The sequence below is a fragment of the Dipodomys merriami genome, unplaced genomic scaffold (genome assembly GCF_024711535.1).
Source record: "Dipodomys merriami isolate MVZ:Mamm:240054 unplaced genomic scaffold, mDipMer1.0.p SCAF_41, whole genome shotgun sequence".
In the NCBI taxonomy this organism is placed as follows: Eukaryota; Metazoa; Chordata; class Mammalia; order Rodentia; family Heteromyidae; genus Dipodomys; species Dipodomys merriami.
Window position 1 is genome coordinate 12,031,271 of NW_027205715.1, and position 21,605 is coordinate 12,052,875.

The following is a 21,605-nucleotide window of genomic DNA, read 5'->3' on the forward strand; positions in this document are numbered from 1 at the left end:
CTGACCCCAGGTAACCCAAGGGGGAATTGTTTACTGTCACTGCATGTTTCCCTGTCTATATAAAATGATAGCAAGGACATGTGAAATGTCAGACATGCACGGTTGGCATCCATGGGGCATTGGTCCCAGAATCCTCCTTACTCTGTATCCATACAAACATCTGGATGTTCAAGTCCCTTCTATAAAATGGCATAGTATTTACATATAAACTATTTTAAAAATCCTATTAATTATACTACCCCACACAGTATAGATGCTGTACCCATCCATCATTCCACTTTATTGAAGAATGACAAGGAAAAAAAACTGTATATGTTCAGTAGAGACTTTTTTTTGAGACAGGTTCTTGCTAGGTAGCACAAGTTTGGCATAAAATTCGGGATCCTACTGCTCTAGCTTTCTAAATGCTGGGGCTTACAGCTGTCCACCATCATAATTTTTTTTTTTGGGGGGGGTCTGGTCGTTGGGCCTGAACTCTGGGCCTGGGCGCTGTCCCTCAGCTCTTCAGCTCAAGGCTAGCGCTCTACCACTTGAGCCACAGCGCCACTTTCGGCTTTTTTTCTTTTTGCTTATGTGGTGCTGAGGAATCGAACCCAGGGCCTCAGGCATGCAAGGCGAGTGCTCTACCACTGAGCTACCTTCCATCATAATTTATTTATTTATTTTATTTTATTTTATTTTTTTGGTCGGTCATGGGGCTTGAACTCTGGGCCTGGGCGCTGTCCCTCAGCTCTTCAGCTCAAGGTGAGCGCTCTACCACTTGCTATAGCGCCACTTCCGGTTTTCTGGTGGTTTATTGGAGATAGGAGTCTCACCGTCTCTTCTACCCGGGCTGGCTTTGAACCGCGATCCTCAGATCTCGGCCTCCTGAGTAGCTAGGATTACAGGTGTGAGCCACCAGCGCCCGGCCTTCCATCATAATTTAAAAGAAAAAAAAATAATTTACAGTTAACTGAGCCCATGGATGGGGGGAGGGTACATTGTAGTAGTAGGCGCTCATTTATTGTTAGCTGTTGATGTCATTTCCTTCCTTGAGACTGGATGGAGTGAGAGGTGGTTTTTCTAGTCATTTTATTCTTCATATTTCTCAGCAGAGGCCTTCTTGGCAAAGAACAAGGAAGAAGCAGTAGAGAGCCTCTGCTCCTTCCAGACTGTCACTTCCCCATTGCTTTTAAGACCTGCCCATTCAATCCATCGCTTCCCTGGAGTCTGGCTAGCTAAACTAGTTTTGAATGGAAAGGTGTGTCATTCTAAGTTCTTGGCAAGAATATTTCTGGAGGTTGTTCCCCAAAGACAAATGCCTTTGCCAGGTGTGTGTGTGTGAGAGAGAGAGAGAGAGAGAGAGAGAGAGAGAGAGAGAGAGAGAGAGAGAGAGAGAGAGAGAGAGTGTCAGTGTCAGTCTGAGCACTGTCCCTGAGCTTTTTTGCTCAAGGCTCTACTACTTGAGCTACAGTGCCAATTAGTGGATAACTGGATAATTGGAGATAAGAGTCTCAGACTTTGCTGCCTGGGCTGGCTTTGAACTACGATCCTCAGATCTCAGCCTTCTGAGCAGTTACGATTACAGGCATGAGCCACTAATTTACCACCATTACCAGTTTAAAAACTGTTCCTATGGCACTTCCTAACAAAGTGTCTCTCCCAGGAATGTTCTAGTTGTATTTGCTTACTGCCTCAGACACAAGGGCTGTGCTGTTAAGTGCAAAGCCTTTAAGTGGCTCCTGGCTTTTTTTCCCTGAAGACTCCTAATAGTCATGGAATGGAATGGTCCTTCAGGTAGGGCTCAGGTTTCTCTCTAGTGTAATTAGGCCAGAGAAAGGAGGGACTTACCACCTGTCTCCAATGGGTCCATCATTCATGTAAGTTCTTCAGGGAATTCTTGCTTGGCATCTGCCTATGCCAAAGCAGGACTGAGCCTGGCTCTTCTTCCCTCCCCACCTCTGCCTACTGGGTTTCCATTTCTGCTGTATCAGGATTTGGTTCAAGTCTGTATTGTATAAAATCCCCAATTAGAGGAGTTTATGGGGAGTATTCTCTTTGTAAGTTGAAGAAGTTCAGGGGTAACTGTTGTGCCCAGTATGAAGACTCTACAGTCCTGAGGAGCTCAGGGTTCTTTCCTTTCTGCCCATGGCATTTGTAAGATGTTGCCTATGATGCCCAAGTTGGCCTCAAACTCTGGATCTTCCTGCTTCAGCCTCCAGAGTACTGGGGTACATTCCTGCACCACTGTCCCTGGCTTTTCTTCCATGCTTACATCATGATCTGTGTTGTGGCTGCAACTCTAATCATCTCTTCAGAATTCTTTTTTGATCAGAACAGGGGAGGTGGGTGGGGAGAGAGAAACAAACATTGCTTTGCTATTTATCTTAATTTCTTCTTCTCCAAAGTTAAGAAATGTTGATGGAATTTTCCTGCTTATATTGTACTAGGCAGAAGTTAGCTTCATCACATTCACATCTGGCTACAAGTGTGGCGTTCTTACCAAAGTACAGTCTTAAGCAAGGTGTGGGCTTTGAATTGCTTAGCTTGCTTCATAGCTGATACCCTTTGCTATTTAAGCCATACTTCTACTTTTGGCTTTTTGCTAATTAGTTGGAGGTAAAGAGTCTTGATTTGTCTGCCTGAACTGGCTTTGAATTTCAATCTTCACATCTCAGTAGCTAGTATTACAAGCATGAACCACTGGCCTCAGCTTGTAATTTTTATGCTTTGAATCTAAACTAAAGCCTGGAAGTGAGGCTCGATCAAGCTTAGCACACAAAGACCAGTGCCCATGAGTAAGTATCTTCATGCCTACAGTTGCAGATGAGAGAGAAGGAAATTGCTTCTAGAAGCTTTACTGTGTTACCACTAATCACCTTAAAACACTTAAACAATTTGCTGTGTCTTTTCTTTCCATCTCAACTCTCTTATTTCCCCGAGTGTGCAGAAAGTTTGTTTGGCTTTTTTTTTGTCCATGAATAGTCTCAAGCGTTCTTTTGGCTCCTATCCCAATAGTCTCTGTTAGAACAAATGGAAATCCTACAGATTAAGAGGTTTGCATTGATCACAAAGTAGTTCTTAATATCAGTTTCCAAAACTTACTTGTTTGGCTGCTGATTTCACTTTGGGGAACTATATCCCTTAGGAAAAACAAAAATAGATTGAAGCTATGATTATTCAAGCTAATAAATGATGTCTAACTTTAAGTCATTTAAAGTACAAAGTTGCAATAAAGATGACAGATCTGCTAGATGCCAGTGGCTCACACCTGTAATCACATCTCAGGAGGCTGAGATCTGAGGATCAAGGTTCAAAGCCAGCCCAGGCAGGAAAGGCCATAAGACTTTTTTTTTTTTTTTAGTCCAGTCGTGGGGCCTGAACTGTGGGCCTCGGCGCTGTCCCTCAGCTCTTCAGCTCAAGGCTAGCGCTCTACCACTTGAGCCACAGCACCACTTCCTGCTTTTTTCTTTTTGCTTATGTGGTGCTGAGGAATCGAACCCAGGGGCCTCAGGCATGCAAGGCAAGCGCTTTACCACTGAGCCACCTTCCCAGCCCCTGCCATAAGACTTTTATCTCCAATAAACCACTCAGAAAACCAAAAGTGGTGCTGTGGCTCAAGTGGTAGAGTGCTAGCCTTGAGCTGAAGAACTGAGGGACAGCGCCAAGGCCCAGAGTTCAAGCCCCATGACTGACCAAAAAAAAAAAAAAAGATTACAGATCTATGACACAACCTTGAAATAACTTACACATTTCAGTACAAAAATCCTTAGGCAGCCGGGCGCTGGTGGCTCACGCCTGTAATCCTAGCTACTCAGGAGGCTGAGATCTGAGGAACGCGGTTCAAAGCCAGCCCGGGCAGGAGAGACCGTGAGACTCCTATCTCCAATAAACCACCAGAAAACCGGAAGTGGCGCTGTAGCTCAAGTGGTAGAGTGCTCGCCTTGAGCTGAAGAGCTGAGGTACAGCGCTCAGGCCCAGAGTTCAAGCCCCACGACCGACAAAAAAAAAAAAAAAAAAATCCTTAGGCTACCAGTGCCTCGCACCTGTAATACTAGCCACTCAGGTGGCTGAGATCTGAGAATCAAGGTTCAAAGCCTGGGCAGAGAGGGTACCTTCCTGAGCAGACAAATCTGAAAAACTCTAATTTCCAATCAACCAGAAAATAAAAAGTCAGAAGTGGAGATGTGGCTCAAGTGGCAGAATGTCAGCCTCGAGCGAAAAAGCCAAAGGTGAGTGCATGGGGCCCTGAGTTCAAGCCCCAGTACCAGCACACAGCAATAGCAACAATCACAAACTCTCAGATTTAGGACTGTGTGTGCATAATGATTACTTGAATTCTGGGTACTAAGAAGAATCATAAGAGAATATAGTGTTTATTATATGGATATTTGGTCAGCTTTCTGCCACTGTAACAAAGTCTCTAGGCCATTAACTTATAAAGACAAAAATGTTGATTTTTGGTCATGGGTTAGGAGATTCTAGTCCAGTGTCTAGTGGGCTTACATATCGGTCCTTCAGTGAGAGAAGCCCATCACGGTGGGTGTTTGTGACAGAACAAACCACTTATCCCAAAAGCAAAGGAGAGACTAGGACTCCCACAATCCCCTTCTAGAGCATCCTCCCATTGATTCCAAAGTCCTCTCTCTAGCTTTCATCTCCTAAAGTTTCACCTTCTAGACGGACAGGGGAAACTTTAGGAAGTAAAACCTTTAAAGGACTTTAGCACTGACAATGGTTCATTGGGTTTTTTTTATTATTTTCATTTTGATAAACATTATTTTATATGATTAGATGCACATTGGCATTGTGCCTCTGTGCTCCACTCCTGAAGGGTTCTTTTTTTTTTTTTTTGGTGCACGTGGGGCTTGAACTCTGGGCCTGCGCGCTGTCCCTGTGCTCTTCAGCTCAAGGCGAGTGCTCTACTGCTTGAGCCACAGCACCACTTCCGGTTTATTGGAGATAAGAGTCTCACGATGTTCCTGTCCGGGCTGGCTTTAAACTGCTATCCTCAAATCTCAGCCTCCTGAGTAGCTAGGATTACAGGTGTGAGCCACCAGCACCCGGCGGTTCATTGGTTTTTGATTTGACTTTTCATTAAGGATAGTATATATAAGTTGTCATCTAGAAGAGACTGTGTTGGTCTATTACAACCTTACATTATCCTCCGGAGGCTGGAGACATTAAGTAGATATGTTGGACTGTATGTCTTCTGAGTGACTTCATTTTGTATCTTCTTCTCTTTTAGGACCTTGCTCCTGAAAACAAGACACAAGTGCTCACATTTCCCAGCTCCCACCATGGTCTCAGAAGACAGAAGAGGGACTGGGTTATCCCCCCCATCAGCTGTCCAGAAAACGAAAAAGGGCCATTTCCTAAAGACCTGGTTCAGGTAGAGGAAACATTGTCTATTTCTCTGTGGAGAATATGTCAGGCTGACTGAGGAAAGAGAAAGCTTCCCCTACCCCCTTTGTGAGGATCGCTCCTTACCAATTTTCTTCCTTTCTGTTTTTGTCTTCAGATCAAATCCAACAGGGACAAAGAAACAAAGGTTTTCTATAGCATCACTGGCCAAGGTGCCGACAAACCCCCTGTGGGCGTGTTTATTATTGAAAGAGAAACAGGATGGCTGAAGGTGACCGAGCCACTGGATAGAGAAGACATCGCCAAGTATATAGTGAGTGTCTCTTGGAAGCTTGTTGATCATAGGGTAACAGATTTCTCAAATTTTTGGTCAAACCATGATTGGTCAGACATTCTGGATAGGGGAGGAGCTTAACTTAGCATCTCTTGATATCCTGATGAGGGGAGAAGACAAGAGAGCCCAGGAGAGCGGGCTGGGAAGGTGGCTCAGTGGTAGAGTGCTTGCCTTGCATGCATGAGGCCCTGGGTTCGATTCTTCAGCACAGATAAGCAAAAAGGAAAGGCTGGAAGTGGCGCTGTGGCTCAAGTGGTAGAGCGCTAGCCTTGAGCTGAAGAGCTGAGGGACAGTGCCCAGGCCCAGAGCTCAGGCCCCATGACCGGGCCCCCCCCCCAAAAAAAAAAAAAAGAGAGCCCCGAAGAGTGGAGGGTTGCTCATTTATTTTTCCTCTTAAGAGAAAATGTCAAGGAGAATCTTTTCATATCGTGTATCAGTTTAGGGCTAAGATATCAATCTATTCTTGGGGCTGGAAGTTCCTTAACGTAAAAGAAGAGGAAGAATGATGGTATTGGGGAACAAAATCTGTTTCTGGAAATTGATAGCAATATGAGCTCAGGAGAGCATGTTTTAGGATTCATGTTCATCCCTAGTTTTGTTTTTTTACTTTTCTGGTCCTGGGGCTTGAACTCAGGGCCTAGGTGATATTCCTTAGCTTTTATGCTCAAGGGTGGTGCTCTACCACTTGAGCTACAGTTCTACTTCTAGCTGTTGGTGGTTAATGGGAGGTTAAAGTCTCCTGGATTTTTCTATCCAGGCTGGTTTTGAACTGTGATCCTCAGATCTCAGCCTCCTGAGTAGCTAGGATTACAGGTGTGAACCACCAGTACCCACTTTTCCCCTATTCTTGACATGGCAATGAGAGGTCTGACTTGGGGTGGGGGTCCTGTGTGCTCTCCAGCCCATGGGTCTCAATTTTATGATCTACTTGAAGCAGCAGCTCATGTGGGAGAAAAGTCAGAGTGGGAAGAGTGGAAGCCAGACAGAGCTGCTCTGGCCAGACCCCTCCCCTTCTCCCTCTTCTTCTTCCTCCAGGGCCTAAGTAACCCCTGTTGATTCTTACAGCTCTATTCTCACGCCGTGTCATCCAATGGGAATGCAGTGGAAGATCCAATGGAGATCGTGATCACAGTGACAGATCAGAATGACAACAAGCCCGAGTTCACCCAGGCAATCTTTGAGGGCTCAGTCATGGAAGGAGCTCTTCCAGGTATTTCTGGTCAAAAGAAGCCACACACTTAGACTCTTTGGACCCCAAAGGGTTGGCACTAGAGCTTGGGACCAAAGGTCACTGAAGTTGACCTTTCATATGGACAGATGTTCTTTGGAAACGACTGTGTGTGTACATGGATCACTTGAGCTATAGGAATATGCACACAATAGGAACATTTTAAGAACATACTTTTTTCTTTTTTTGGTCGGTTGTGGGGCTTGAACTCTAGGCCTGGGCGCTGTCCCTCAGCTCTTCAGCTCAAGGCTAGCACTATACCACTTCAGCCACAGCACACTTCCATTATTCTGGTGGCTTATTGGAGATCAGAGTCTCACAGACTTTCCTGCCAGGGCTGGCTTTGAACCTCGATCCTTAGATCTAAGCCTCCTTAGTAGCTAGGGTTATAGGCTGAGCCACTGATGCCCAGCAAAACATACTTCTTCATTAAGAAACAGATTCTTGGCTAGTACCTTCAACCCCACACAACTCCTCCCTCCCCCCCCCCCCCCCCCCCCCGCTTTCCTTGGGTCAGTCATGGTGCTTGAACTGAGTGCTGTTCCTGAGCTTTTTTTTTTGCTGAAGACTAATGCTTTGAGCCATAGCACCGCTTCCAGTTTTTAGCTGGTTAATTAGAGTTAAGAGTCCCACAGCCTTTCCTGCCTGGGCTGGCTATGAACCTCAATCCTCTGATCTCAGCCTTCTGAGTAGCTAGGATTACAGATGTGAGCCACCACTGCTAGCTCACCTTCAGCTTTTTGATGGTCAATTGGAGATTGGAGATCTCTTGGACTTTCCTACTTAAGCTAGTTTCAAACCATGATCCTCAGATCTCAGCCTCCCGTGTAGCTAGAATTACAAGCATGAAACACCCATGCCAGGCTTTCCTGCTAATTTTTAAAAAATTTATTATTGTAAAGTTGATATATAGAGGAGTTACATAACCTGCTCATTCTTAAAAGAATTTTGGAATTGGGGGTGTGGTTCAAGTAGTGGAGCTATAGACATGAACAAAAAAGCTGTGCAAAGATGGGATTCTGCCCTGAGTTCAAGCCCCTCACTCCCCCCCCCCCCCCCCGGTATAATTAGAGAGCTTTGTATGGTGTTGAATGCCAGTATGTCCAGTACTATGGAAACCGAGACAGGAAGATCTTGAGTTCAAAGCTAGCCTGGATTACACAGAAGAACATGGTCTCAAAAAAACAGAAAAGGGCTGGGAATGTGGCTTAGTGGTAGAGTGTTTGCCTAGCATGCATGAAGCCCTAGGTATAAACAGAAAAAGCCTTAAGTGGTGCTGTGGCTCAAATGGTAGAGTGCTAGCCTTGTGCAAAAAGAAGCTCAGGGACAGTCCCAAGCCTTGAGTTCAAGCCCCAGAACTGGGGGGGCGGGTGGGGAGAGAGAACAGAAAAGCAAAAAAAAACCTCCAATTTTACTTAGATACTAATCCATTGTTAGTCACTTGTTATGTTTGCTTTTTTTCCCCCTTCTACCTTGAAGATCGTGGTCTCAAATGACAGTAAAATGGGGCTGCGAAGCTATGGCAGAGAATTCTGGAAGTTTTCATAGTTTACACTCCATCCCATTCAGTTATTTATCATCCCTAGTGCTCCTCCCCTCCCCCTTTGAAACGAGGCAAGTCCAGCTCTCTCCCCACAGCTTATTTGGTGTGGCATGCCTTCTGCTCTCCTAGCACTTTGGTGTGGATTTGAGAAATTAGGCCACATAGCGCTCATAGCAAAAGTCTGAAAGGCTCTTGGCATGTCACTTAGGACAGGTGCAGGTCAGCGGCCCTGAGCAAATCCACGCACATGTGCTTAAGTCTCCTCCGGTGTCTCTAGGCACCTCTGTGATGCAGGTCTCCGCCACGGACGCAGATGACGATGTAAACACCTACAATGCTGCCATTGGTTACTCCATCCTCAGCCAAGAGCCGGAGGAGCCCGACAGGAATATGTTCACCATCAATAAGGAAACAGGGGTCATCAGTGTGTTCACCACAGGGCTGGACCGAGAGGTGGGTCGGGGCTCATCAGGATCCAGTGGGAGGAGAAGGCAAACATATTTAGTCTCATCCCCTTGGACAGTGCAGAACCAGGGGTCCATGTGTGGGCTGAGGTTCTGAGCCTGGATGCCCCGTAAGCAGGTGATGGTCGATTAGGGATGTGTAGATGTAACGGGCTGGGCCAGTCGGGGCTGCTTCTGACTCAGGCATGTTTGGTCCTGTCTGCAGAGCTACCCCACGTACACGCTGGTGGTTCAAGCTGCTGACCTTAATGGTGAAGGCTTAAGTACGACTGCCAAAGCTGTGATCAACGTCATGGACATCAATGACAACGCTCCCATCTTTAACCCCACCATGGTAATCCTGTGTCTCCTTACTGCTTTCTGAAGGAGGGTCACAACTTGCTCCTGGGCAAACCCTTGGATAGCATTTCCAGACTGGTAGAAGTTAACCTCAATCTGCAAGGATTTATCGACAGATATTTATTTGGTGGTTAATGGGAGATAGGATTAATGGACCACTGTTTTCTATGCTGGGCATTATGTTATATGAACGATCTAATCACAAGATTCCTGGCTTATGGCACTTATATTCCAGTCAGGGAGATACGTGGCAAGTTATAGGAATCAATAAATAGAAGAATTTTAAAGCTGGTGGCTCATGCTTGTAATCCTAGGTACTCAGGAGGCTGAGATCTGAGGACTGGGGTTCAAAGCCAAGTCCAGGCAGGAAAAGTCCAAGAGAATTTTATCTCCAATTAACCACACAAAGCCAGAAGAGGAGCAGTGATATGACCTTGACCACTAACCTTGAGCAAAACAGCTTAGGGACAGTGTCCAGGCCCAGAGTTCAAGCCTGAAGTACTGGCACACACAAAAAAGAATGATAACAAAACAACAACAACAACAAAAAAAAACACTTAATTTTTTATTCAATCACCTAGAAGTTGATTTAATGTTTGTAACAGTGGCTTGGCTATTGTGGCTTAAACAGGTACAGATGACAATCCTTGGTACAAAGCATCCACAATATCACCTTGTGGCCCAAAATGGCTGCTGTGGCTCCAGCTAGTCACGTCTTCTTCATTCAGGAAAGGAAGGAGGGCAAAGGTCACAAAAGGCATTGCTATTGCTTCAGTTACTCTTACATTCAGCACTTTTACATTCCTAAGACATTGCATTGGCAGCTGCCATCTGTAAGGGAGATACAGCAGTGTGGTATCTGACTGGGCACATTGCTGCCACTAGAATAGGTATTGATAGGCAATTTAGGAGCATCTGTATCCTAACCTAGTCAGTGAGTATGAGGAGGCTTTACAAAGATAGTGGGTGATATTTACATTGAGACTTAAAGCAGAAGTAGGACAGGAAAAGTATTCTCAGCAGAGGCATCAGTGTATACAAAATGATTTGAGTCCAGAGAAGCTTGCTGGGCATGGTAGCGCATGCCTATAATCCCAGGGAGGCTGAGGCAAGGGGATCATGAATGTAAGGCCAGCCTGAGCTACCTAGTAAGTTTGAGTCCACCTTGAGCTACATAGTGAGACCATGTTTCAAATGAAGGAAGGAAGGGAGGAGGCAGCAGCTCTGTGCACAGGAAGTACTGCAAAACAGCCATTGAAAGACCTGAATAAGCCGGGCGCCAGTGGCTCACGCCTGTAATCCTAGCTACTCAGGAGGCTGAGATCTGAGGGGCACGGTTCAAAGCCAGCCCAGGAAAGTTTGTGAGACTCTTATCTCCAATAAACCACCAGAAAACCAGAAGTGGTACCATGGCTCAAGTGGTAGAATGCTCACATTGAGCTGAACAGCTCAGGGACAGTGCCCAGGCCCAGAGTTCAAGCCCCATGACTGACCAAAAAAAAAAAAAGACCTGCACATAGGGGACATTGCTGAAGTCTTCTGAGCAGAGCACAGATCACTGTAATTATCACTGTGAAGACACTGCTGAGGAGCTCAGTCTCAGGGCCTTGGGAAACCACTTGTTCAGGGCTATGGGCTCCTCCATGCCGTGATACGACACCTTGTTTCTAGTGGTTCTAGGATGGGCACTTCCTCCTAAACCTCTGCCTGTCATCTCACCTTGCCTTGTTATAGTTCCTTATGTCTCTTCCTGCCTTGGACTTAAACCAGGAATCTATCAGTCAAGATTGATCAATTGATTGATTATTGATTGCAGTACGAGGGTCAGGTTTATGAGAATGAAGTTAATGCTGTCATCACCACACTGAAAGTGACAGATGCCGACACCCTCCACACCCCAGCGTGGCAGGCCGTATACACCATATTAAATGATCAGGAGCAACAATTCGTCATCGTTACAGACCCCGAAACCAACGATGGCATTTTGAAGACAGCAAAGGTTTGTATGAATACCCAGAAAGATGTAGCACCCCAGGGCTGGGAATGTGGCTGAGTGGTAGAGTGCTTGCCTAGCATGCATGGAGCCCTGGGTTTGATTCCTCAGTACCACATAACCAGAAAGAGCCAGAAGTGATGCTGTGGCTCAAGTGGTAGAGTCCTATCCTTGAGCAAAAAAGAAGATCAGGGTCAGTGCCCAGGCCCTGAGTTCAAGTCCCAGGGCTAACAAAAAACAAAAAAAAAAGATATAGCACCCCCTGTAGTGTCTCTCCCTTGTCTCCTGGAGTCTTCTCAGAAGTGGGTTAGCACTGTCATGATGAACGTGTGGCGGCTTTCCCAAGTCTGGGTGGACCGAGGATGTAGGGGTTTGCTGTGACTCTACTCTGAGATCAAAGAGGAAGTAAGTACCATTGGCTCTAGCAAGTTCTTTCCACAGCCATTTGCCTTCCCTAAACCCCTTCACAAATGAGAGGGAGCAGAGTAGACTAGTCTTGGCTATTTTGTTAGACTATTTTAGAAGTCAAGTTTTTGAAGAATGTTCTAGATGTAGGTAAACTGGGCACTAGTAGCCCATGCCTGTAAATCAACTCTTGGTGCCCAGTAGGCTGAGATCTAAGGATTCATGGTTTGAAGCCAGCCTGAGCAGACAAATCTGGGTGACTCTATCTCCAGTTAACTCCAGCAAAAATGCCGGAAGTGGGTTTTGGCTCTCACAGTAGAGTGCTAGCAGAAGTGACAAAGCTGAGCCAGGGTGCAAGACCCTGAGTTCAAGCCCTGGTGGTGCCTTGAAGTTAGTCAAGTTAGTCAGCCTTGAAGTTAGTTAAGCATCTCTTGGCTAAGAGATGCTTAGAGTAGCATGTTTGAAAGAAATATTCAAGGGATTTTTTAAAAGTGTTTTTTACCTAGCATATCTCTTGCTCTTTATTCATCATCATTGTGTGCTGTGGGAGTCAGACTCCGGGCCTGAGTATTTTATTTAATTTTTATTTTTTATCTCTTCTGCTTCTCCAGGGCTTGGATTTTGAGACCAAGCAGCAGTACATTCTACAAGTGATTGTGCAGAACGTGGATGCCTTTGCCGTGAGTCTCCTCACCTCCACGGCCACCATCACTGTGGACGTGATAGACGTGAACGAAGCCCCCATCTTTGTGCCCCCCGAAAAGAAAGTAGAAGTGCCTGAAGATTTTGGTGTGGGTCTGGAGATAACATCCTATACCGCCCGGGAGCCAGATGTCTTTATGAAACAGACAATTACGTAAGTGTGAGGCGACCGGGTGTGGCGGGGGAGGAGAAGACTGAGGATAGATTGTTCTTCAGCTCCATTCCGCTCGCTGTTCCTAGTCTAAGCCCAAGCTTGCATCTCCCCAGGTACCGAATTTGGAGGGACACTGCCAACTGGTTGAAGATTGATCCAGAAACTGGTGCCATATTCACTCTGGCTGAGATGGACAGAGAGGACCTGGAGCATGTGAAGAACAGCACATACACGGCCCTCATCATCGCCACTGACAATGGTACGAGGCCACCAGGGGCCTTGGCTGCCTGGCCCTCCTTCCTGGCAAACCTCCCTCCTCTGCCCTGCCCTCCTTTGTCTGTGAGTTCATTTCCTACCCCTCTTCTGGTAGGAGGGGCTGGTCCTGGGGCTTGAACTCAGGGCCTGGGCACACAGTTCCTGAGCTTTGGGGCTCAAGGCTAGCCTGAGTCAAAGTCCCACTTCCAGCTTGATTCTTTTAGAAGTTAATTGGAGATAAAGCATCTCCTGGATTTTCCTGTCTGGGCTGGCTTTGAGCCATGATCCTCAGATCCTAGCCCTCTGAGTAGCTAGGATTATAGGCATGAGCTACTGTCTCCCGACTATTCTTTTTTTTTTTTTTTTTTTGTCGGTCATGGGGCTTGAACTCTGGGCCTGGGCGCTGTCCCTCAGCTCTTCAGCTCAAGGCGAGCGCTCTACCACTTGAGCTACAGCGCCACTTCCGGTTTTCTGGTGGCTTATTGGAGATAGGAGTCTCACAGACTTTCCTGCCAGGGCTGGCTTTGAACCTCGATCCTTAGATCTAAGCCTCCTTAGTAGCTAGGGTTATAGGCTGAGCCACTGATGCCCAGCAAAAACATACTTCTTCATTAAGAAACAGATTCTTGGCTAGTACCTTCAACCCCACACAACTCCTCCCCCCCCCCCCCCCCCCCCCCCGCTTTCCTTGGGTCAGTCATGGTGCTTGAACTGAGTGCTGTTCCTGAGCTTTTTTTTTTGCTGAAGACTAATGCTTTGAGCCATAGCACCGCTTCCAGTTTTTAGCTGGTTAATTAGAGTTAAGAGTCCCACAGCCTTTCCTGCCCGGGCTGGCTTTGAACCACGATCCTCAGATCTCAGCCTCCTGAGTAGCTAGGATTACAGGCGTGAGCCACCAGCGCCCGGCTCCGACTATTCTTTCTCTCTTAACTTTTTTTTTTTTTGCTGCTGGTACTGGAGGTTGAAGAGGAGGAAGGAGTCATTGGTGTCCCTCTATGTTTCCTTGTAGGTTCTCCAGTCGCCACCGGAACAGGAACCCTTCTCCTGGTCCTCTCCGACGTGAATGACAACGCCCCCATTCCTGAACCTCGGAATTTACACTTCTGCCAGAGGAATCCTCAACCCCAAGTCATCAACATCATTGATCCAGACCTTCCCCCCAATACTTCTCCCTTCACGGCTGAGCTGACCCATGGGGCCAGTGTGAACTGGACCATCGAATACAACGATCCAGGTGGGAACTCAAGCTCTGCCCACCAAACTTCTCCCTCCACAGTCCCCACATCTGAGTTTCCTGTGCAGTTCCACACACCAGGCTTTCTAAGAACATTCAAAGCATCATATCAAAGCCCCCTTCCTCCCCCTTCCCTGCCTTTGTCTCCTTTTGTGCAGACATCACCAGCCCATGCAGCTCTGCTTTCTTCCCTCTGCTCTGGAATGTCTTTTTTGGTTGGTCATGGGACTTGAACTCAGGGTCTGGGTGCTGACCCTGAGCTCTTTCGCTCAAGGCCAGCACTCTACCACTTTGAGTCACAGTACCACTTCCAGTTTTCTGGTGGCTAATTGGAGATAAGAGCCTGTGCTGGGATCCTTAGATTTCAGCCTCCTGAATAGCTAGGATTACAGGCCACCAGTGCCGGCATGCCCAGTTCTGGCATGTCTTTTTTTTTTTTTTTTTTTGGGTCCGGTCGTGGGGCCTGAACTCTGGGCCTGGGCGCTGTTCCTCAGCTCTTCAGCTCAAGGCTAGTGCTCTACCACTTGAGCCATAGTGCCACTTCCGGCTTTTTTTTTCTTTTTGCTTATGTGGTGCTGAGGAATCGAACCCAGGGCCTCAGGCATGCAAGGCAAGCGCTCTACCACTGAGCCACCTTCCCAGCCCTCTGGCATGTCTTTAGTTCCCTAGTAGTTATATTCAAGAATGAGCCAGGAGCTGGTGGCTCACACCTGTAATCCTAGTAGCTATGTAAAAGGCTGAGATCTGAGGATCAAGGTTCAAAGCCAGCCCAAGCAGGAAAGTTCATGAGACTCTTATCTCTAAATAACTGCCAAAAAGGCAGAACTGTTGCTGTGCCTCAAGTGATAGAGTACTAGTTAGTTTTGAGCGAAAAAGCTCAGGGAGAATGCCCAGGTCCTCCTGAGTTCAAGCCCCAATACTGACTCTCTCTCTCTCTCTCTCTCTCTCTCTCTCTCTCTCTCTCTCTCTCTCTCTCTTCACACACACACACACACACACACACACACACACACACACACACACACACACACACACACACACACACACACACACACACACACACACACACACACACACACACACACACACACACACAGAGAATAAGTTCTTTGTTATTTTTCCTTCTCTTGATCTCATTATTTATTACTTTCTCCAGCCCAAGAGTCTCTCATTTTGAAACCAAAGAAGCATCTCGAGTTGGGTGACTACAAAATCAATCTGAAGCTCATGGATAACCAGAACAAAGACCAGGTGACCACGTTGGATGTCATCGTGTGTGACTGCGAAGGGGCCGTGAACAACTGCATGAGAGCCAATTATGTGGAAGCAGGGCTGCAAGTGTCCGCCATTCTGGGCATCCTGGGAGGAATCCTTGCTGTTCTGCGTAAGTACTGCCAGGCTGTCCAGCCTTTCACTTCTCAGGTGGGAAGCATCATCCCCTAGAAATGACTTTTTTGTGGGGGGCTAGGATTCAGGGTAAACAAAGGAAAAGGCTCTCAAAGATGGTGTTTTCAATAAAACAGAAGCTTGTCTCTTACTGAAAATTACAGGGACAAGCAGCCCAGGACCAGAAAGCAGCCCTGCCCTGTTCCACGAAGCCCACAGGGAAGCCAGCCTTCCTACGATTTCATCTTTTTTCATCCTGTGGTGCTTTCCAAGCTTTCCCAACTGAAGCTCTGCCACCAGAGCCATGCCTCTGGTCCAACTTTTTGCTGGCTAATTGCAGATGGAGTCTTAGAGACTTCCTTTTGTAGGCTAGCTTTGAACTGCAGTCCTTGAGATTTCAGCCCCTGAGTAGTTAAGGATTTATAGACATGAACCGTTGGTGACTGACTTCTAGCATCTTTCTCATTCAGAAATTGAATACAGGGCTGGGAAGGTGGCTCAGTGGTAGAGTGCTTACCTCTCATGCGTGAGGCCCTGTATTCGATTCCTCAGCACCACATAAACAGAAAAGGCCGGAAGTGGCGCTGTGGCTTTAGTGGTAGAGCGCTTGCCTTGAGCTGAAGAGCTGAGGGACAGGGCCCAGGCCCAGAGTTCAGGCCCCATGACCAGCCAAAAAAAAAAAAAAAAGAAAGAAATTGAATACATCTAGAAGATGTCTTTGCTGCACACTCCCATTTCACTGAGCTGATAAAGAGGTTTTTTGCTAATGTGTAACTTTTCTCTTTTGGTGGTACTGGGATTTGAACTCAGGGGCTTGAGGCTTGCTAGGTAGGTGCTATACCACTTAAGCCATGCCTCCAGCCCCCTAATATGTAATATATTAGTAATTGGGCACACAAAAGCACAGCCAGGCGCCGGTAGTTCATGCCTGCAATCCTAGCTACTCAGAAGGTTGAGATCTGAGGATCGTGGTTCAAAGCCAGCCCAGGCAGGGAAGTCCATGCGACTCTTACTTCAACAAACTACCAAAAAGTTGAAAGTGGTGCTATGGCCAGGAAGTAAGTACTACCCTTGAGCAAAAATAATAGTTCAGGGACAGCACCCAGGCCCTGAGTTCAAGTCTCAGGATGAGCAGCAGCAGGAAAAAAAAAAAAAAAACTCCTAGGGCCATGGTCTACTTTGTTGTACAGTGACATGACACCATGTACATTGGTGACAATTGTCTCAAAGGCAGCCACTGGCTGTCCCTGGCCACCTGCCTGCATGAGGCTGCTTCCTCTGGACCTGTTTGCATCTGCCTCTCCTCACTATCCCTCCTCTTTCCACTCCAGTCCTGACCCTGCTGCTCCTGCTGTTTGTGAGGAGGAAAAGGGCCGTCAAAGAGCCCTTATTGCCCCCAGAAGATGACACCCGGGACAACGTTTATTACTATGATGAAGAAGGAGGTGGTGAAGAGGACCAGGTACATTTAAGCATGTGATAGACGTAATAGCATTCTCTTCATTTGGAAAAGAAGCAGACATTCGCCATGACTGCTTTCTACCCTTTGTTTTTGGTAGTACTAGGATTTGAACTTAGGGCTTTGTGCTTGCTAGGCAGATACTCTACAGCTTCAGCCACACACCCAGTCTCTTTTCGTTTAGTTATTTTTTGGATAGCATCTTGAGTTTATGCCCAAGCCAGCCTAGAGTATGATGTTCCTCATGGTGATTCCTGGAAAGCTGGGAAGACAGATGATGCCAAGCTTTTTATTGGCTATGACAAAAAGTCCTGCCTGGAGCTATGATCTTTGCTGTACCTCTATTCGACTGAGATTACAGGTGTGAGCTCCAACACCCAGCCTCAAGAGCCTTTTAAATCTATTGAAAATACCAGGTAGATTGTGTCAGTGGACAGCCACTGTGGTACTGCTGTATACTACCCAACCTCAGAAACTCAGTGGCACACAAGAAGCATGGCTTTTTTATATGTTCTAGTTCTCTGGAGAGATTGCTGAACATAGGCTCAAAGAATTTGTGGGTTGGCTGGGGCTCAGCTGATCCAGGCAGAGTTTTGCTGAATGTATTTAAGTGACAAGTTATATAGAAGTCTGCTTTGTTCCCAGAGTGTCATCTCTCTCTACCAGTAGGCTCTCTGCCACTGTTTTTTGTGTGTGTCTGTGTGTGTGACATGACAAAAACATCCATGGGTTCTAATCTTCTCCCAGCAGCTAGGTTGGGGAGTGAATGGATGATTACCAAATAATAGCCTACTGATTATGTCCTAGGAAAAGTAAGAGCTGGAGGCTGGTGGCTCACGCCTGTAATCCTAGCTACTCAGGAAGCTGAGATCTGAGGATTGCAGTTCAAAGCCAGCCCAGGCAGGAAAGTCCATGAGACTCTTATCTCCAATAAACTGGAAGTATCACTGTGGCTTAAGTGTAGAGCGCTAGTTTTGAGCTGAAGTGCTGAGGGACAGTGCCCAGCCAAGAGTTCAAGCCCCATGACCAACAAAAAAAAAAAAAGAAGGAAGGAAGGAAAAGTGAGTAAGAGGTTGTGGTCATGCCCATCTGTAATCCCAACTTCTGAGAGGTAGAGATAGGAGAATCTAAGTACAAGGCTGGCCCAGGCAGAAAAATAAATAAATCACAAGACCCTCTGTGAACAAACTAAAAAGTAACTGGAAGCCTGGCTCAAGTGGTAGTGTACCTGCCTAGTAAACACAAGGTCTTGAGTTCAATCTCCAGCAAAAACAACAAAAAAGTGAACAAGACACAGGAATTTATATCTATGTCCATAAGTGCTACTAATTTTCAACTGCTGGCTGGAAGACTGTTAATTGGAAAATCATTTCATGCTGATGGGCACAGACTGTCAAATATCATATACACGGTAGTGAGGTCCCAGAGTCCTCAAAGCAAACCCAGCTCTGTGTACATGAATGTGGCTCGTTTCACTCTTTGCCATCTTCTGCCTTTTTCTCCTAAGGACTTTGACCTGAGCCAGCTGCACAGGGGCCTGGATGCTCGGCCGGAAGTGACTCGCAATGACGTGGCGCCAACCCTCATGAGTGTGCCCCAGTATCGCCCCCGCCCTGCCAATCCTGATGAAATTGGCAATTTTATTGATGAAGTAAGTAGACAGAGCTGATTACACCAGGTGCCATATATCTTTAAACTCCTCAGAAAAAAAGAAGGAAAGTGTTTCAAATAGAGCCTTAGGCCAGGCACCAGTGATGCCTGTAAGTCCTAGCTACTTAGGAAGCTGAGATCTGAAGATTTCAGTTCAAAGCTAGCCTGGGCAGAAAAGTCCATGAGACTCTGATCTCTAGTTAATTACCAAAAAGCTGGAAGTGGAACTGTGGTTGCAGTGATGGATAGCGTCCAGGCACTGAGTTCAAGCCCTAGTGCTGGCATTTATCCTTCCAGAGGTTTCGGGGATGAAAAGCAGCCTGTATGAGCACTGTATGTATGATCGTCTCATTATTACCTTCTGTTCATCCTAGCTGGTGCTGTGGGATCCCTTCCCTGGTTTTGGGAATATCTTGATTGCCTACATTTCTTTTTTTTTGCGGGGGGGGGGGGGGTCCGGTCGTGGGGCCTGAACTCTGGGCCTGGGCACTGTCCCTCAGCTCTTCAGCTCAAGGCTAGCACTCTACCACTTGAGCCACAGCGCCACTTCCGGCTTTTTTGTTTTTGCTTATGTGGTGCTGAGGAATGGAACCCAGGGCCTCAGGCATGCAAGGCAAGTGCTCTACCACTGAGCCACCTTCCCAGCCCTGCCTACATTTCTTTTTATCTTTTTTTTTGGCCAGTCCTGGGTCTTGAACTCAGGGCCGGGATACTGTCCCTGAGCTTTTTGCTTAAGGCTATCACTCTACCACTTGATCCACAATGCCAGTTCTGGCTTTTTCTGTGTATGGGGTACTGAGGAATTGAACCCAGGGCGTCATGCATGCTAGGCAAGCACTCTACCACTAAGCCATCTTCCCAGCCCCATTGCCTCCATTTCATTTGTCATTTTGGTTTAGGGGTTACCAACTCTGCCTGTTTGCCCATCACTTTCTCTCTTCACCCTCATGTCTCCCTCCCACCCCCCCCCCCCCACCTTTCCCCATGCCAGTTCATTAAGATGACACCCTGCAAATCGCTCTGGGGTGCTTTGTCCCATAAGGGCACCTGAGGCATCTGGCCGTGCCCTTGCTGATCCTACTGCGTTCCTCTTTAGAACCTGAAGGCGGCCGACAGTGACCCCACAGCGCCCCCTTACGACTCCCTGCTGGTGTTCGACTACGAAGGCAGCGGCTCTGAGGCGGCCAGTCTCAGCTCCCTGAACTCCTCCGAGTCCGACCAGGACCAGGACTACGACTACCTGAACGAGTGGGGCAGCCGCTTCAAGAAGCTGGCCGACATGTACGGAGGCGGCGAGGACAACTAGGGGACCCCAGAGTCACGTTCCTGTGCCCCAACCCCAGCCCTGCGAATGTGGAATGACGTTGCTGGAGGATGGACTTTCCGAGCTGTTCCTGGAGGTTTTTCTTCCAGAAAGAGACTGATCTGTGATGCAGTTCTATTTTAGAGCTCTCCGCTGTTAGCAAGCTCCCAACGTATTCCTTGAGTCTTTTTTTTTTTTTTTTTTTTTTTTTTTTTTACTCTTTCCATAGTCATCATGACCCGAAGCTCTCGGAATTTTATTTCAAAAGAGGAACTCCAACCTCAGGGGGTTCTGCTAGCAAGTTATAGATTTTCTTGAGAGCTTCCTTCATGTGTCAAAGGAAGGAACTTCTGTTTTGTTGTGTATATACATTTTTCTCCCTTTCCTCCTTCCTTCCCTTTCCTTTTAGACAGGGTTTCTCTCTCTCCTCCTCCCTTTCCTTCCTCCTCTCTCTCTATACACACAGTCTAGATTGGATTCATGATCCTCTTGCTTCTGCCTCTCTAGTGCTGGGATTACAGGCATGTACTGCCTGGTAAAACAATTTTCTCTTTAAATTGTATGCACTAGTGTTCTATGTTCTGCTATCCATTTATACTCCTGAATTCTGCCCCTTCTCTCCCAGATGGGAGTTTCTGGACACAGAAATGACTGGGTCCTTTTAGAGTAAACGGCCCATGTTTTGTCTGGTTGTATCTCGGCTGGTGGTGTGTGTACTTGGCCCCTTCATGAATGTTGTTTTCCAGGTCCTCAGCACTCACTTGAAATGTCTTTTCTGAGGCAGTGCTAACAATGTGTCACTACAGGCTTCCTTGCTTCCATGCAAGGAGGCTGGGCCATAAAAGGCGATATGTTTTCAGGTGCCACTGAAATTTTCATGTGTCTTTATCACTGACACAAGATTGGTGTATTCTGAGACTCAGCAACAGTGTTCATCGTGCCACAGCCAAAGGAAGACAGGAAACGCAAAAGATGGGCTGGGGGGTGGGGACAGGGCCACTGTGGCTGCTGTCTAGTCACCTGGTGCTGAGGCTGATGGAGGCAAATGGCTTCCCTTCCTGAAAATTCTGGCACAATGTTTCTTCTCCTGGATCCTTTTGTACCTGAAGCCTAGAATCCCCAAGTGCCTGCTTTTATGGTATTTGCAGAAAACCTGGCCACTCTATACCCAGGTCACCAAATTCCAGGTGTGTGTTGGAAATACAGGACATATATATATATATATATATATATATTTATATATATATACACACACACACACACATATACATATACATATACATATACATACACATATATACTTAACATCAGGGAGAAAACACTGTCCTAGAGGTTGTGAAGAAGTGGGGGGGAGCACAGGTTTGAATATTCTTTTCTCTTTAATTGAGAATGCATATTTTCAGATTTTGACAGCGACTGCAGAATTTTGTTGAAATTGCTTTACCTGGGGAAAAAAGGAAAAATCATACCTTCAATCAGTTGTGGGACTCACATTGCTAATTCTGCCCTTACCACTGTATCTAAGGGAGTGTGGCGTAGAGAATGTCTCTGTAGTTTTTGAGTGTATATGTGTGGAGGTGTGGATAATTTTGTCTTTTCTTGGGGAGTGGAAAAGAAAAGCTGTTCCAAAGGTTGCATTTTTTTTAAAAAAATAAGTTTTATTAAAGAATTTTCCTAAAATCACTGTCAAGCTTGTTTGATTCCGCTGGAACTGTAAGGAAGATGAAGGAGATGAGGTGTGGAGAAGGACGCTTCAGGCAGAAATGGCTTCTGAGGAACTTTCAGTCATGCTGCTTGGGTCAGGGAGTCAGGG

The 21,605-nt window shown here is 46.7% G+C and overlaps 1 protein-coding gene across 1 annotated transcript in view; it reads left to right on the forward strand.

The window, feature by feature from the left end:
* Window positions 1–21,472, forward strand: part of LOC138807042 (cadherin-1-like) — a 76,578-nt gene extending 55,106 nt beyond the window's left edge. The window contains exons 4-16 of the mRNA XM_069992615.1: window positions 5,228–5,371; window positions 5,501–5,656; window positions 6,743–6,887; window positions 8,726–8,901; window positions 9,118–9,246; window positions 11,068–11,250; window positions 12,261–12,505; window positions 12,619–12,764; window positions 13,770–13,994; window positions 15,151–15,378; window positions 16,712–16,842; window positions 18,347–18,490; window positions 19,586–21,472. Of these exons, the coding sequence (XP_069848716.1) occupies window positions 5,228–5,371; window positions 5,501–5,656; window positions 6,743–6,887; window positions 8,726–8,901; window positions 9,118–9,246; window positions 11,068–11,250; window positions 12,261–12,505; window positions 12,619–12,764; window positions 13,770–13,994; window positions 15,151–15,378; window positions 16,712–16,842; window positions 18,347–18,490; window positions 19,586–19,795 (2,262 nt within the window). The 3' untranslated portion in view covers window positions 19,796–21,472. The remainder of the gene's footprint in view (window positions 1–5,227; window positions 5,372–5,500; window positions 5,657–6,742; window positions 6,888–8,725; window positions 8,902–9,117; window positions 9,247–11,067; window positions 11,251–12,260; window positions 12,506–12,618; window positions 12,765–13,769; window positions 13,995–15,150; window positions 15,379–16,711; window positions 16,843–18,346; window positions 18,491–19,585) is intronic.
* The last annotated feature ends 133 nt before the right edge of the window (window positions 21,473–21,605 follow it).